The sequence below is a fragment of the Piliocolobus tephrosceles genome, chromosome 6 (genome assembly GCF_002776525.5).
Source record: "Piliocolobus tephrosceles isolate RC106 chromosome 6, ASM277652v3, whole genome shotgun sequence".
Classification (NCBI taxonomy): domain Eukaryota; kingdom Metazoa; phylum Chordata; class Mammalia; order Primates; family Cercopithecidae; genus Piliocolobus; species Piliocolobus tephrosceles.
In genome coordinates, this window is record NC_045439.1 from 13,371,651 (window position 1) to 13,387,448 (window position 15,798).

General features: G+C 54.7%; 1 protein-coding gene across 4 annotated transcripts in view; it reads left to right on the plus strand.

The window, feature by feature from the left end:
* The window catches only part of ITPK1 (inositol-tetrakisphosphate 1-kinase), a 186,789-nt gene that overhangs the window by 29,068 nt on the left and 141,923 nt on the right, over positions 1-15,798 (plus strand). The window contains exon 1 of one of the 4 annotated variants that reach the window (XM_023205517.2): positions 2,199-2,408. The exons of the other annotated variants lie outside the window; for them this stretch is intronic. Coding sequence (XP_023061285.1) covers positions 2,353-2,408 — 56 coding nt within the window. The 5' untranslated portion in view covers positions 2,199-2,352. Of the gene's footprint in view, positions 1-2,198; positions 2,409-15,798 lie in introns of those variants that run through there. 4 annotated transcript variants of the gene reach the window in all.

Consider the following 15,798-nt stretch of genomic DNA (forward strand, 5'->3'; position numbering starts at 1 on the left):
CGCACACCCCAGCTCAGCTCTGCCCTTGGAGGCCCTAGAACCCTGTGGACACTGTCCGTTGTCCTTTCTGCCGTGTCCATGTAGGCGTGGGTCGTGTCTGCTCCACAGATTGGGTATTTGCCATTGTGCTGTCAGCAGATGGGTGTTGAGCCCATGTGGGCCTGGACTGGTCACAGAACGGCATCCTGCTTGTTGAGGAGCCATGCTGGTGAGGGGTCGTGTGGTAATGAGCATGTGGAGAGCTGGGGGCATCGTCGTGAAGACCAGGTGAAGTGGCAGTCGGATCTGGGACAGAGGTTCCTCTAGGGAAAGACCATTATGGTCTGGGGCGCCCTGGCTGGGGGGTGGGTGAGTGTGTGACCGGTGGGTTCGGCTGAGGCAGGGGAGTGTGCTCTTCAGTCCAGCCCCCTGGCCTGAGCCCTGCCATGCTGGAGTCTCCTGGTGCCTGGAGGCTGAGTCGAATGCAGCGGGGCTGGGCAGAGGGTGCCCTGGCTATCATGGGGTGGAAGCTTGGCTGGCCCAGTGGGCATCAGCCAGGACCACATTAGGCCCAGCTTTGGCTGGGTTCCCCACAGGCTCTGCCCGTTAGCTGTGCCCAGCGGCATCCCTGGCCTCCACCCGCTGAATGCCAGTACTACTCTCGTCTTCCAAGAATGTCTGCAGGTACTTCCAGATGTCCTCTGAGTGGGGGTAAAATTGCTCCGTTGAGGACCAGTGCTGGCTGAGGGTCCTTCATCATTCCCTTCTGGTCCTAGCCTGGCTGCACTGCCACCCGGTGAGCTCTGTCTCCAGGCAGTGGGTCAGGCCTGCTTTGGGGGCTGGCGTGCTGTCCTCCCTCACCCATGTCAAGGCCTGTGTGGCTGTGTGCTCACGTGTGCTTGATGTGACCTGGGAGTCAGAGCGCCTGGGTTCCTGCTCCAGGCTTCTGTGGTGCCGTAAGGACCTCAGGTCTGGGGGTCAGGAGGCCTGGATGGAAAATCCTGGCACTCTGGTCCTTGTGGGGGACCCTGAGCCTCGATTTTTGCATCTTTGGAATGGGGCTGTGGTAGCCTTTCCATGGGTGCTGGTGGAGGCTGGGAATGCCAGTGTGCCCACCCTCCCCATGCTGGGCTCAGCGTGGGTGCCTGGTGACAGTGTGTTAATCTCCCCCTGACTTGACTTCTCTGTGAACTCAGATAAGTTCCTCTCAGTTCTGGGCCTTGCTTATAAAAGGGTTCTTGGGCTCTCTTCTGTGTAAAAATGGGGGGCCCTATGAGGTGGAGAGTCTAGGGGACAAGGGAGCCATGGGGGTTGGACACCGTGCCAGAGCCTGTGGTGCTTTAAAATCAAGGCCGAAACCCAGGGTCCCAAGGAGGGCCAAGCAGCAGTCAAGGTCCGAGTGCACCCGGCCTGCCAGTGCTGCCCAGGAGTGGCACCTCCCGTCATCCCTCAAGCCCAGCAAGGACCCAGTGTGACAAGAGCATGGAGGTTGGACTTGGCAGAGCTGGGTTTGCTTCCTTGCTCTTCTTTGACTAGCTGAATGGTTCCTGGAGCCTTTCTGAGCGTCAGGTGCCACATCTGAAGAATGAGGTTAAATGGGAGGCAGGGAGGAGCTCGGGGAGGAGCTGGTGACACTGACTGGATGCCACTATGTGCCAGCCTCATTCATTCCACCCTCCAGCAGTGTCCTGAGTTACACGCCTGGCCATGCTGTTTTCCAGACGGGAAAACCGATGTGTAGAGCCCAGCATAGGAGGGACACGGCAAGTGAAGCCATCCTTGTTGACATTAGCTGGTTGCTCTTGGCATTTGAGTCTGAACATCAAAGGCCCTGAAGATTAAAAAGAGAGAATGAAGAATGATGTGCCTGGTGCCTTCTTGGGAAGAGCCCGAGGCCAGCTGTGGAGGGGAGCAAGACTGGTTCTGGGCTGGGCTTCCTGGCCTGGTGCTTTCCTGGGCAGCTGGAAGTGCTTCTGTGGGAGCTGTCTGGCCCTGGCGCTGTTGTTGGCTTCGTTATTTTTTTGCCTGCGGGGGCCTGAGCATTCTGTGCTGACGGTAAAACATTTGTTGGACTGGCGCTGTAATCACACCGCAAGGGACACTTGAAATTATGTCTGTATTTGGGAAGCTAATTTTAAAGAACTTTTTCTCTCATAATTATACACAATCAGCCAGCTATGTTATTGGGGATTCTCTTTTTCCCTCCTCAGCTGAGAGGCCATCTGCCTTCCTCTTTCTGCCTTTCCTCCCAGCACATGGTGAGCCATCTCCCTGGGAGAGGGACCACTGGCCCTTGGCTGCCTCCAAGCCCCAGGGAAACCTTTCCACAGGGATTGCGGAGGAAGGGATGAGGAAGAAGAGCAGCGGAGGACGATGGGGGCCTCTGGCTTGGCTACAGGACGAGTCTGTTTTCAAGATTGGAGGCGCAGGTTGGTGATGGAAATGATGGAAGGTGATGTTTCGATTTGGACATTGAAGCAGCCAGGGCTCTTGTTGAATGCAAGTGACCGAAAATCCAGTTCAGATGAGTTTCAGAAAAAAAAAAGAAAAAAGGCATTTCTTGGCCCAGGTAACCAAACTGGCACAGAAGTCGTCTTACCCCTCCTGTCCCCAGACATTCCTCCTGTCCCTGGAGTTTTATTCCTCATCAGGAAGAATTTAGTTCCAGAAAACGCTGGCCAAAAAAAGAAAAGAAAAGCCCCCACTGCCCACCCCCTGCAATTGGGGCTCATTCCTGTCTATCTGAGTTCTGATCCTGACAAGTAGGGTTTCTCCAGGATGGTTGCTAGCACACCAGTCAGGGATATGGGCTGGATGTTTAGGGTTGGCACAGAGTGGACTCTGGATTGTCCTTCACGTGGGAGGCGTTCAGGTCAGGAGGATACACAATGTGCTGGCCCTTCATGTCTCGGTCCGACTGCCCTTTCCAGTACCCTGGGTTCCTCCGTGTCCTTCCTCTTGGACCGCCCTCTGAGAGGATGGTGCGAGGAAGAGGCTTCCCATGTTGTCCATGGTAGGCAGGGATGGGGGCGTTCTAGGGGCAGACAGCATGGGCAGGTGGGCAGAAGTGTGAAAGAACCGACCCGTAGGGGCAGGGCAGGAAGCCCGGTGTGCTAGGAGCAGATGGGGCGAGACTTGCTGGGCGAGGAGGTAGGCACCTGCTGCAGAGGCCTGAGTGGTGGGAGTGAGGGAAGCCCAAGGGGTGAGTCTGGGCAGCGGCTGGGAGGTGACGAGCTGCGTTTCAGATGCAGAAGGTGCAGAGTGTGTGTGCAGGGACAGCAGGGAGGCTGCCTGGTGGCCTGCTCCGCAGAGCTGTGTGTCTCGGGGAGTGGGAGGCCGCCCGTGCTGGCCTCAGTTCTTCTGCCCTTCTGGAATTCTGCATCCTTCTTTTGACATTTCTCTCTAATGCCCAGGGTCCTGCCTCTTGGCTTTGGCTTGGTGGCAGCTGTGACCCCCTGCGTGGGGCTCTGAGGGGTTCTTCCAGCTGTTTGGGGACTGTAGCCATGGCTGCCAGCTGCAGAGCCTGACAGGCCTGGAGGCTGGCAGGAAGAAGATGGGGGGTGTGCCTGTCTGCCAAGAGCTGGCTCTGAGGCTGACTCTTGGCACTGGGGTCCTCTGAGGCCCCAGGCTCGTTCTCACCTCCTCCAGAGGCCCAGCTGACCTACCGTTCTCATGAGCTGCAGTCCTGTGACCCAGCTGATCTCTGTCTCATTGGTAGAACCCTTTAGAGGTGGGGTGGGGCTGCTAAAACATTAGCCCTGCTTCCTTCCCCACAATTGGCCTCTCTTCTCTGCCTGTGGGCATCTGGCATCTGCTTGAATCCTTCTTATCACGGGGTGCTCATCACATCTCGACTGCCTTCCTGTGGAAGCCAGCAAACTCTTCCTGTGGTTGAGCTGAAATCTACTTCATAGGAAGGGCTCCTTCTGCCTGGAAGGTTTGCTATTGGACAGAAGGACTGTCAACCCTGTGGAGAGGGGAGGAACAGGGTGCCTGCTCCCCCGGCTTCTGGGCTGGATTACCCGGGGTATGTCTATTCCATAGCGTCCTGACATGCCAGAGGCTGGACCTTAGGAAGTGCCTTCTGGGACCTTCACTTCAGGCCTGCTCCGGGGCTGCTCCTCAGGTCTTGGGGCCCCTGGGGCAATGGCACCCATCTTCGGGCCTCCTGGGGTCAAGGTTTGAGGGAGGATTGGGGCAGCAGGTGGTTGGGTGGAGAGGCAGCTCTGTCCAGAACGACCCTCTTCCAGAAATCCCAGAAGCCTCATCCCCAACAGACCTGGTGCCCCCCCGCCCCACCTCCATAACACAGGTCCCTTTTCTCCGCAGGAAGTCACACAGTGCTGTGGGATGAGGAGGGTTTCCTGACAGATTTGGGAAGAGCAGGCCTGGGTGGGGAGTGAAGGAGCCTGGGAATTACTGGTATTTGGATGGGGTTAGATTGTGGTTCTGCTTCTTATCTGCTGTGAGTCTTTGGTCAGGAAACTGAACTGCTCTGAATTTCCCCACTTGAAAAGAGGTGATGGGCTGGGCGCAGTGGCTCACCTCTGTAATCCCAGCACTCTGGCACTCTGGGAGGCCAAGGCGGGAGGATTGCTTGAGCCCAGGAGTTTGAGACCAGCAACCTAGTGGGCAACATAGTGAGACCCTGTCTCTACAAAAAATAAAACAAGAGGCCTGGTGCAGTGGCTCATGCCTGTAATCCTAGCACTTTAGGGGGCCAAGGCAGGCAGATCACTTGACGTCAGGAGTTCGAGACCAGCCTGTTCAACATGGGGAAGCTCCGTCTCTCCTAAAAACACAAAAATTAGCTGAGTATGGTGGCACATGCCTGTAGTCCCAGCTACTTGGGTGGCCGAGGCGGGAAAATTGCTTGAACGCAGGAGAATCGCTTGAACCCGGGAGGTCGAGGCTGCAGTGAGCTGAAATCCTGTCACTGCACTCTAGCCTGGGTGACAGAGGGACACGCTGTCTCAAAAAAAAAAAAAAAAAAATGAAACCGTTATACCCACCCAGTGGCTGCTGAGATCCGGTGTGAGGGGGGCAGAGTGCCTCGCCCTCACTAGTCCCGCCACCACCTCCTGTGTCCCTGTTTCCTCCTGGGACAGGGAGAGCAGGCCTGGGCGGGGAAGGAGAGAGCCCGGGGATTATGGGCGTTAGCCTCTCGTTTATTTGGGTCATGCTCAGGCGCCTGGAGTTCTCTCTGAAACTGGACGGTCTTGGGTAGCTGATGAAGCACTGCCTGTTTTAGGGTCAGGTGCCTGGGCACCGCTCATGGACCTCAGGATGATCCCAAGTGTCAGTAATTATCACCCAGCTCCCCAGTTTATAGTCAAGGCTTCCAGGCCTGGAGCCTTTGGTCTCCAGCACCCAGTTCCCCCACATCCCTTCCCTAGGCTTCTTCCCCCCGATTCCCATCAGGGACCCCTGTGGTCATGTAGGGCTGTACCCAGTGCCTTTTGGGAATCTGCAGGCACCGTGCAAAGCTGAATGCTGGGCTCCTCCCCATCGACTCCTCATTGACTGTTGAAGCCCCCTACGAACTCTTGACGAGTCCTCATTCCTTCCTGCCTGACACGTGAATGCTTCCAGGCGGTGTCTGAGTGAGAACCCTAGGAGGGCAGAGCTGTGGGAGCCTTTGGGTTGTGGTGGGCAAAGTAAGGCCCCTGCCACTCCCCACCAAAGACAGCAGGTCCTACTCCTCAGAGCCTGTGAATGTGCTAGGCCTTGTGTGGTAAAAGAGTGTGACGTGACTACAGATGGGATTTTTAAATTTTTATCTTTTAGAGATGGGGGTCTCACTATGTCGCCTAGGCGGGAGTGCAGTGGCTATTCACAGGTGGGATCAGAGCACACTGCAGCATCAAACTCATGGCCTCAAGTGATCCTCTTACTTTAGCCTCCCAAGTAGCTGGGATTATAGGCACGTGCCACTGCTCTTGGCTTACAGATGTGAATGAGTGAGTGGTCTTGAGATAGAAAATGTTCCTGCATTACCTGGGTGGGCCCAGTGTAATCACAAGGAGGCAGGAGGGTCAGAGGAGATGTGACAGTGGAAGCAGAGGTTGGGGTGTTGTGGCCACAAGCCAAGGAATGTGGACAGCCTGTAGAACTAGAGAAAGTGAAGGAATCGATTTCTCCCTGGAGCCTCCAAAAGGAAGCCTGCCTCTGACCTCAGAACCCTAAGAGAATAATACATTTGTGTTGTTTTTAGCCACTACTCTTGTGATTTGTTACAGCAGCAACGGGAAGCGAATACAGTGTTCTCCTACCCTGCTCTTCTCAGGGCTTGCGGGTGAATCTGTGACTGAGAAGGGAGGGACTGGGTCAAGGTCAAGGCCAGAGCCCAAGTGACCTGACACCTTGGGACTTTCCTTTGACCTGCCATCCTGAAAATATCTGAGGGGCCAGGGAGATATTCAAGTAAGGGGCCTTGTGGTTTAAGTTTTCTGAGATGGGGTCAGGGCTGACTCATGCTTGTGGCCAGAGGGGCCCAGGAAACCCCAGTGCCCATGACCTGGTCTTTGCCTCTGCTTCTCCTGGTGCTTAGCAGGCCTTCTCCAGCATGCTCTGGCAGCTTCCGTCTCCCTCCCCTCCGGGGCCTGGCTCACACAGCAGCTCTACTGAGACTTCCCTGTGCCTCCTCTGTCCCCCAGGTGTTTGTCCTATTTAAGGGCCTGTGGCACACCCGCCAGAGGGCGTGGCATGTAGTCCACTGGTCTGCGCTGTGGCAGCTAGCATCTCAGGGCAGGGTTTGCGGTTTGGGGTCCGCCTCTGCTCCCAGGCCAGCCCAGTGCTTGACAGAGAAGACCAAAATCAGACCAGGAAACTCTCCCTGGCTGTGGTTGAAGGTGCAGCAGCAGGGCAAAGACAACTCAACCTTAAGAGCTTGAGATCCAGGGACCAGGAGCTGCCCCCAGCCCTTAGGCCAGGTAAGGAGTGTTGGCAGCAGAATTTGGGTGAAGTCTTTCAGTCTTCTCTGGAACACAGCCTTTCAGAGTGTCAGCATCCAGAACACAGGCTGGGGACACACGCACTTGTGCTGCTATTTTAGGAGCGTGGGGTACCTTGAGGACAGGTGCTAGAACAATTCAGGCTTTCCTGAGCAGGCTTCTCCCTCCCGCAGTGAGTCCAAGGGAGGGAAATGTCACGGGAATTTCTGCCTCCCTTCCCGCAGTAGCCTACCTCGCTCATTAGGCTGATACTCAACGACTTTGCATTCTTGGGATTAAGAAGCTGCTGTGAAGAGAACCAACTGAATCATTAGCCCTGAGGCTGGCCGGCTGATGGGGATGGGAGAGTGGGGGTGGTGGGGAGGGGAGGAGGTGCTAGAACCAAGCCTGCCAGCCTGCCCCCACCACCTCCCTCTCCCGGCAGCTCACTCTCCTGCTTCCCACAATTTAGGTCCCATCCCTAATTAGGGGAAAGAAAAATTACTGCATCTGCAAGGGGGTAGTAAAAGACTCAAAAACGATTTCAAGTCGAGAATTTTCGTACTAAAAAGCGGGGAAGTCGAGAGCCATTAAGGGAATAGACTTAACATTTGTGATCAGCCAGAGGTCAGGATGATTCCCGATCTGAAGTGGCGACCCCTGGGATGTGGCAGAACACTGCCTTGCGTGATCTCCTGCCCTCGCCTGCCTTCCTCCTTCCTGAAAATTGAATCGAGGAGGGGAGTCTCAAAGGCACCTCAGTCCCTGTGCTGCTTTCAGCCCCTGCAGCTCTGATGACCTCTCCAGGAGGTGCCAAAGGTGGGTTACCCACTCTGCCTCTCACTCGTGTCCTGTTCACTGGGAAAAGCTGCTTCCAGGCACCCCTGGAAGCTGTTCTGGGTCTGAGGGAGTGCACTGACTCAGGCTGCTATGCCTGCACTGAGGGGCGCCCGGACCTTGGGCTCTGCCTGCCTCCCCCGGGTGGGGCACCCAAACTGGGGGAGGGTCTTCAGGTAAGGTGGTTGGTGACTCCCCAGTCAAAGGAAAGATGCCCCCACTGAATAAAAAAGACACACGGCAGCTTCCAGTTTATCTGGTTCTTCCCTAGAGCTGTTCAGACAATTCAAATATTTGTACTGGCTTTAAAATTCTGTTCATATGTTGTCTTTATATCGGGCCATTTCAGTTTCTGGCACTGTTAATAGGAGGAAAATCCAAATTACCAAACAATCAGCAAGTGAACCAAGATGCCACAGAGCAGGCAGGCAGGGGACACGGGACTGGAGCCTGGCCCAGAAACCTGGCAGCACTCGGGGAGTGTTTGCAGAGAGCCTGCCAGGCCCAGGGTCTGCAGGGGGCACAGGGATGCTGAAATAAAGAGCTGCCTTTGGCCTCGAGGGGCTCATGGTCTGATGCCGAGCATGGAGCAGTCTTAAGTGGAAGCCATGATTCCTGCCTCTTGATGAGGAGGGCGCTTGAGCTGCTCTTGGTGGGTGGGCAGGAGTTTGCCAGCTGAGGAAGGGCGCCTGGCAAAGGCAGACTTAGGTCAAGCCTTGGCATTTGGAGATTTGGGGTCCCTCCTGGGAGGGTTTGAGAGGCTGCCGCTGCCTCCCCCTGGTGTCTTCCAAGCTGCACCTCCAAATGCCTGCGTGGCAGGTGTTTTGCTAAGAATTTGGGGCTGTAGACACAAGGCACAAGCTGTGTCCCTGAAAGAGTGCTTGTTAGTCAGGATAGGCCAGGTTAGGCTGCAGTGACAAACGGCCCCCAGAGGCCAGAGGAAACAGGTTTACTCACAACTCGTTCAGCATGCACTCTGGATCCAGAGACTCTTGGGGGCTGTGATCTGCCCTGCAGTGGCTCAGTGTGTATCCCACTTCTTAAGTTCAGCACTGTGGACGTTTGGGGCTGGATAATTCTTTGTTTTAGGGGCTGTCCTGTGCATTACAGGGGCCCTTTCCTCACTGGATTCTAGTAGCACTTTCCTCAGTGTGACAGTCAAAAAGGTCTTCAGGTGTTGCTAAATCTCCTCGTGGGGACACACAGTTGCCCATAGTTGGGAATGAGTGCTGGCTGAGAGTCCTCTTCATCAGTTGTTTCTTTCTGATTCCCAGCCTGACTTCATCACCAGTCAGCCAGTGCTGTTTCCAGGTGGTGGGTTTGGCTGGCTCTGCTGGTGGGTGGCAGCCTCATGTGCTTCTTTGTTGCTGAGGTCGGGGAGGCCTGGGTGCTGGCAATGGAATGCTGCTTCCGGGAGGGGACATGGTCACCTCTATTCATGTCTCATTGCCGAAGGCAAGTCATGTGGCCATGCCTAACTGGGAGCAGGGACAACACAGTGGCACTGAGTGTCCAGGAGGGAAATTGCCAGCTTTGGTGGCCACCATTGATGTTCACCACCAAGCATTAGCCTGGTGGGGTCAGTGCTATGGAGCCCAGCAGCCGTTCTCTCTGCCCAGTGCTGGGTGTGGGCAGCTTGGGGCGGTGGGGCCTGAGGAGGGTGGGAGCCAAGGCAGGTTCCCCAGAGGAGCTGACCTGGGGGGTCAGGTGGTGATGAGGGGATGGCATTTGAGGAAGGGAACAGTGTGGCCATCAACACACATAGGTGACAGGGGCCCAATCATCTGTTTAGGAGCCCGAAGTCCTGGGGAGACATCCTGGGCTTCTGTGGGGTACGGTGTGGGCCCTGTCCTCTACAGGCAGGGAAAGGGGGACCATAACTTGGGGCTTTTTCCCCAGCGCCTGGTGCCTGGAGATGCCAAAGGGTCTTGTTATTTGGGTGCCTGAAATCAGCAATTACTGAACTGTGCCACACGTTGCTTGGATGAGGATGTGCCTGGCTTCCGACTTCCCTGAGTGGTTCTCGGTTTAACCCTCCTCCCTTGCTTCTTCACCATTTCATGTACTTCACTTGCTGCAGCCCTCAGGTCCCCACACCTGCCCTGGGGAGGGCCTCTTGGGCAGGAAAGGTCATATCCATTTAACAGATATGAAAGCTGAGACCCTGGGCGGTTCAGCGGCACATCCCATGCCTGCTGCTGGTCATGGTCCCTGAGCCTTTTGTGCCCTGCTCTGCTGTGTGGCAGGCCTGCTGCTGTATGGGGTCTGTAATCCCAGAGTGTCTTGTGTTTACCTCCTGACGCCACACCTGGTACTGTGCTACAGTGGCCTGGTGGTGGCGTGGATGCCGTGGACGTGTCTCTGCTCCGTATCACTCTTTTCTACTTCTGCTCTGATCGTTTTTATTGTTTTCCCTTATCATCCCCTCTCCCTCAGTGCTGGGTCATCCAGACTAATTTTCGTCATTTTCAGAAGTGGTAACCACTGTTACTTACAGGGCCCCTATTGCTCAGCGGCCAGTGACAGAAAGCTTTAGCTGGCTTGAGCAGAAATCTGCAGCTGAAGCTCCAGAGAGGACGAGCCCCACGCGGCTGGGTCTGGCCAGGGAACCTGCCCTCCTGGAGCCCTCTTGGCCCTTTCTCCTGGTTGGCCTTGGGCTCATCTGGATTCTTGCCACATGGAAGCAGTGGTGTCCTCCAGCATTTCCAGGCAGTGCCATTTGCACTGCAGACAGTCCCCCAGGACCCGTCTGGTAAAGGACCAGGACCGGGGCTTGGATCCTGCTCCCGTTCTGCTGCTAAGTGAGGTGCCAGGTCACGTACCCACCCCTGGAGTGGGCGTGCTGCCCCCAGTCATGTGGACTAGAGGAGGCGCAGTTCTGTAAGGGCAGGAAGGCAAGGTGGCAGGGCAGAGCACAGATCACAAGACCCCATCTCTGGCGTGAGCCAGGTACTGTGCCAGGCCTGGACTCTGCTTCCCTTAAAGCCTGTGTGGGATGAGTTCTAGGATTCTCCCATTTTACAGATAAGAAAACAGAGGCACAGGGTACAGAGGGATCTGGTTCCATGTTCTGCTCTCACAGGCTCACCCACCTCTTCCCCTTCCACCTACCTCCCGAATTATGTTCATCTAAGCCTCTGAATGCTGCGAAGCTCAGTCCTGGGCTTGTGATCACTTCCTGGTACCACCATGGTTGAACAATGGAGTGCTACTGCCTTCCTGTGATGTTCTCTCGTCTCCTGGGCCTGGCGCAGTGCCTCGGTCTGCTCCTTCCAGATTGTGAGCCTCACAGCTATTTCTAGTTCTTAGGTTTCCTTTACTCCTGTTCCCAAGACCTGTAAGGGCTGCCCCCTACCCGTCTTATGTCTGCCTCCAGCAAATCAGATCCTGCTTCCACTGGTCACAGAGAAGCCCGTGGAGTCGCTCTTGTGGACAAGCAGCTGTCCCCGTACCCAGCCGCTCCTGAGCAGCACCCAGAGTGTGATGAACCCTGAATTCTTCCCAGGCCCTGCCCCCAGACCTCCTGGATCAGAGGCTTCAGGGTGGCCTCGAATGAGGATTTTTGACACGCTCCAGTGGTGGTTCTCAGGTTATCTGCCCTGGCATTTGGGACCCACTGGCCCATGGGTAAAGGCTGGGCCACCAGGTGACATCCTGGGCCTCGGAGGTGTGCCCCACCTTTATTCTCTGTCCTGCGTCTCAGCCCCCGCCCCCTGAGAGGGCTTTATGCTTCCAGAGCCCCAGACACCCCTTGGGGAGGGCGCAGGACTCACCTTACTCCTCTATAAGTACTCTTCCCAGCACCTGTCTGTAGTTACCCTTCAGTTGCTCTGCCAGATGGCAAACGCTGCCTCCTCCTTGAAGCCTTCTCTTATTGCCAGCCTCATCCCCTGAAAGCATCACATCATTTTGTGAGTATTTTAACTTCCTCAGGGGTCAAGCTCCTTGGACTTCCGGGGAGAGGCTTCCTTGTGCAAAGCGGATCCCTCCCTTCATTAATAATCCAGCTTTTGGAAAAGCATGTTTATACTTAGCTATTCCTATTTTATTAATATTAATATATTAATGTAATATTTATCAAGAAAATGACAGTTTAGAGCCTATAAAATTATTCGCAGGTGCAGGATTTTTTTTCTTTTTTTTTTTTAAGATGGAATCTCGCTCTGTTGTCCAGGCTGGAGGGCAGTGGCCCGATCTTGGCTCACTGCAACCTCCGCCTCCTGGGTTAAAGCAATTCTTCTGCCTCAGCCTCCCAAGTAGCTGGGATTACAGGCGCCCGCTGCTATGCCCAGCTAATTTTTGTATTCTTATAGAGACGAGGTTTTACCATGTTGGCCAGGCTGGTCTCGAACTCCTGACCTCAGGTGATTTGGAAGGCCCACCTCAGCCTCCCAAAGTGCTGGGATTACAGGGGTGAGCCACCATGCCCAGCTGCAGGTTTTTAATGAAACTTAAAAGTTATTAAATTGTAGGCCAGGTGCAGTGGCTCATGCCTGTAATCCCAGCACTTTGGGGGTCCGAGCTGAGTGGATCACTTGAGGTCAGGAGTTCAAGACCAGCCTGGCCAACATGGTGAAACCCCATCTCTACTAAAAATTGGCCGGCGTCATGGTGAACACCTGTAGTCCCAGCTGCTCAGGAGGCTGAGGCAGGAACCCAGGAGGCGGAGGTTGCAGTGAGCTGAGACACCACTGCGCTCTAGCCTAGGCGATAGAGCCACACTCTGTCTCAAAAAAAAAAAAAAAAAAAAATTAAATTGTAACTTTTATTGTTACCTTCCCTATAGTTTTGAGGGTAGCATATATGTTCATTGTAGAAAATCTCGAAAACACAGGGAAGGAGGAAGAAAAAACCACAGCACTTTGTTGGCATCACCCAGCCCAATGGCCACAGTTAACACTGCAGCCCACGCCCCTCAGTCTGTTTTCCAGGTACTGGACTGTTTCCATGGCCTTAGAACCCGTAGCGAGTTCTGGTGGTCCCCGCTGCAGGCCTCATTTCAGCTCCTCTTGGGGCAGCATTTGGAAGACTTCCGCGATACACCCTGAGCTCTTCTGTCTTGTGTCCTCCATTGATCAATTGCTTCGTGCTTTTATCAAGCATCTATTTAAGAAACAATTTAAAAAATATATTTTCCAGTTTTTGATAACATGTTATAGGCCCCTGGTACAACATTGAAGTGATGTATGAGGGGACACAGTGAAAAGGAAGTCCCTCGGCCACCCCAGCTGCCCTTGTCCTTGACCAGGGGCCCTGCCATGATCGTTTTCCTGTAGCACCCTCAGGTTCACTCCAAGTGTACACAAGCACACGTGCTTGTCCCGGATGTTGTTCTAAACACAGATAGTTGTCTGCAGCACACAGGGTTTTGCATCTTACGTTTTTCACACAGCAACGTCTTGGAGGTAATTCCTTGTGGGTGCCTGGAGGCCTTCTGTGTTCTTTTTACTGCTGCGTACTATTCCTTTGACTGCGTATGGTTTGTTAATGTCCCCTCTTGGGGAAGTTTAGTTTGCTGCTAGTGTTTTGCTATCGCATACAGTTTGGTAATTAACAGGGCAGAACTGGAAACATATTGCACACTTGAGCCTATCTGTGGGGTGATGAGGTGAGATTGTGGATCCACGGTTTTTAGGAGGAACAGTCAGTCACTTGACAGCCAGTGCTCTGGTTTCTCTTCCCTCCCATTGTCCCTCATGTCCCTTCCTTCTCCCTCTTCCCCTTTGGCTTCATCATTCAATTTCTGAACTTTCTGGTTACGGTGGGACTTCAGGAACGTGCTTCTTAGGGTATCAAGGTTGTTGGTGCCTTTGTTCTGCAGGAGTTTCCCGATGAAAAATCAGTCCGACAGGTTGTTTTATTTTCCCAAGAGGCTGTGGTGGTGTGCGTGGGATTCCACCACCAGAGGGGATGCAGTTTTCTGCCTGCCACCTCCTGGTCCTTCCATTGCACTGAGGCCCTGGAGGCTGGAGACCAGGCCTCCCTGCTTGGTGCCACCCTTGCCCACGGTGGTGCACCTGGTGAACACCTGGGTGTGGGGAGAGCCCTGCTCGGGGCCAGCTCCTGCACTTTGCGAGTCTCCCATGCCTCGGCTTGCTCCGCAGGTAATGGGGCAACCACTGTGCCACCCTTACGAGGCTGCAGAAGGTATTGGTGAGTGGTGAGCTTCAAGGGGTTTGCAGCATACATGGGTGGCCCCCTCTTTTCTGCCACTGTTGCAGTTTATCCTTATCTTGGAGCTCCGAGTGACAGAGCAACTGCTGTGGCTCCTGGGAGCTCAACCCCACTTAAGATTGCAGCCGATCTTTTCTCTAGATTACTTTTTTGTTACTTTCTTATTTTATGTGTTCCATCTGTTTTCAGAGTTAGAGACTGTTTTTTTAGGACTAAGGGAGGGAGGACTGCCTGGGATGATGTAAAATGTGGACTGATTGGAATTGACCTCAGTAAAGAGACGAGAGTCACATGCTGAGATAACCTGGATGCCAGCAGTGTTGACTCAGAGGGAAACCGAGGTCCTGGCCCAGAGCCCAGTGGAAGTCTGCACCAGCTGGTGTGGGTCACTTATGCTCCTCTGTCCCTGGCGTTTCCCATTGTGCCGTTCACACTCTGGGTGATTTGGGGCTTGGGTTTTCCATCCTGGAGCTGGGTTGCTGGAGTTTGGGCTGGCTCCTCAAGGTCCTCTGCTGTGTGTCCTGGGGCAGGTTCCCGTCAATGACGCTTCCTGCAGCTTTCTCGTCCCTCCGGTGGGGGCCAGGATGATTGGGAATGAGGCAGGGGCTGAGGTGTCCACAGGTGCTCAGAAACGGTGCAGGTTGTGAGCTGATGGTTGGGTGTAGCACAGGTTCCTCCTGATGCTATCTGTCACTGTGCTGTGGGCTTTGGTGGCCCAGTGCTATGCTGTTGTGTGTCTCCCCTGTCCCTCATGAAATCATGGAAGCAGATGGATGTTGGCCACCATTCCTACAGGAACTGCAGAGAAGCTAAGAGACGCTGAGGGTCCCTGAATGCCTCAACCATGGTTCTCAAACTGGACTCCTTGGGGCCCAGGTTTCTGTTGAGGTGTCGGAGGTTTGAAGAAAGGTGGGCTGGGTGCTTCCCACAGTGGGACCTGGTCAACTCTCCTTGGCCTCTGTCTTCCTGTCTCTTGGAGTGGCTCCTTTGTGAGGTTCCGCTCAGTGCCTTGGTATCAGAAGGTGCTAAGGAAGCCCTCACTGAATGAGCTGACAAACAGATTTAGGAATTAGTGGGCAGCGCCTCAGCCGTGCCATGAAACAAGGCAGCAGGGGTGCCCAAAGGTTCCTGCGGGGCTTTTGCCCATCTCCTCCCTAAGACCTTGAGCCTCTCAAGGGCCCAGACTGTGGAGGTTGCATTTGTTGTACCCTCCGAGTGCTGGGCCCAGGAGCTAAGCTAAATTGTTACGCATTTACACCTGCATCTGCCAGCAGCTGTTGAGGAGTGTCTGTGTGCCAGGGGGGCATCATAGCTGGGCACGGGTATACATAGCTTTAAAGTTTGGCATAGTCCCTGCTCCAAGGAGCTTGGGTGAGTAAACCACAGATTCCTGACCTTGCCTGGCCGCAGCGCTGGAGGCCTTTCTTCCCGGCACAATGTGCACAGCATGCTGTTTTGGGCGCTTCAGTCCTGCAGGTCCTGGTGGCCCTACACCAGCACTCATCCCTGGCTCATAGCAATCAATACCCCAGAACAAAGGGCCAAGACAGTGGTTGCCTTAAGTTCTTCCAGGTGGGGAGGCGTCTTGGAGAGGCTATGCTGAGCGGAATCCTCAAGGCTGGGATGTGAGGTGGGCACCAGGGCCAGGGAGGAGAAAGCCCTGTGTGCCAGAGCTGCACAGGTGGGTACTTCTGGGCTCACAGTAAGAAATGTGGGGTAGGGGAGGCTGGGCATGGTGGCTTATGCCTGTAATCCCAGCACTTTGGGAAGCTGAGGTGGGTGGATCACAAGGTCAGGAGTTCGAGACCAGCCTGGCCAATATGGTGAAACCCCATGTCTACTAAAAATGCAAAAATTAGCCGGGCATCATGGCAGG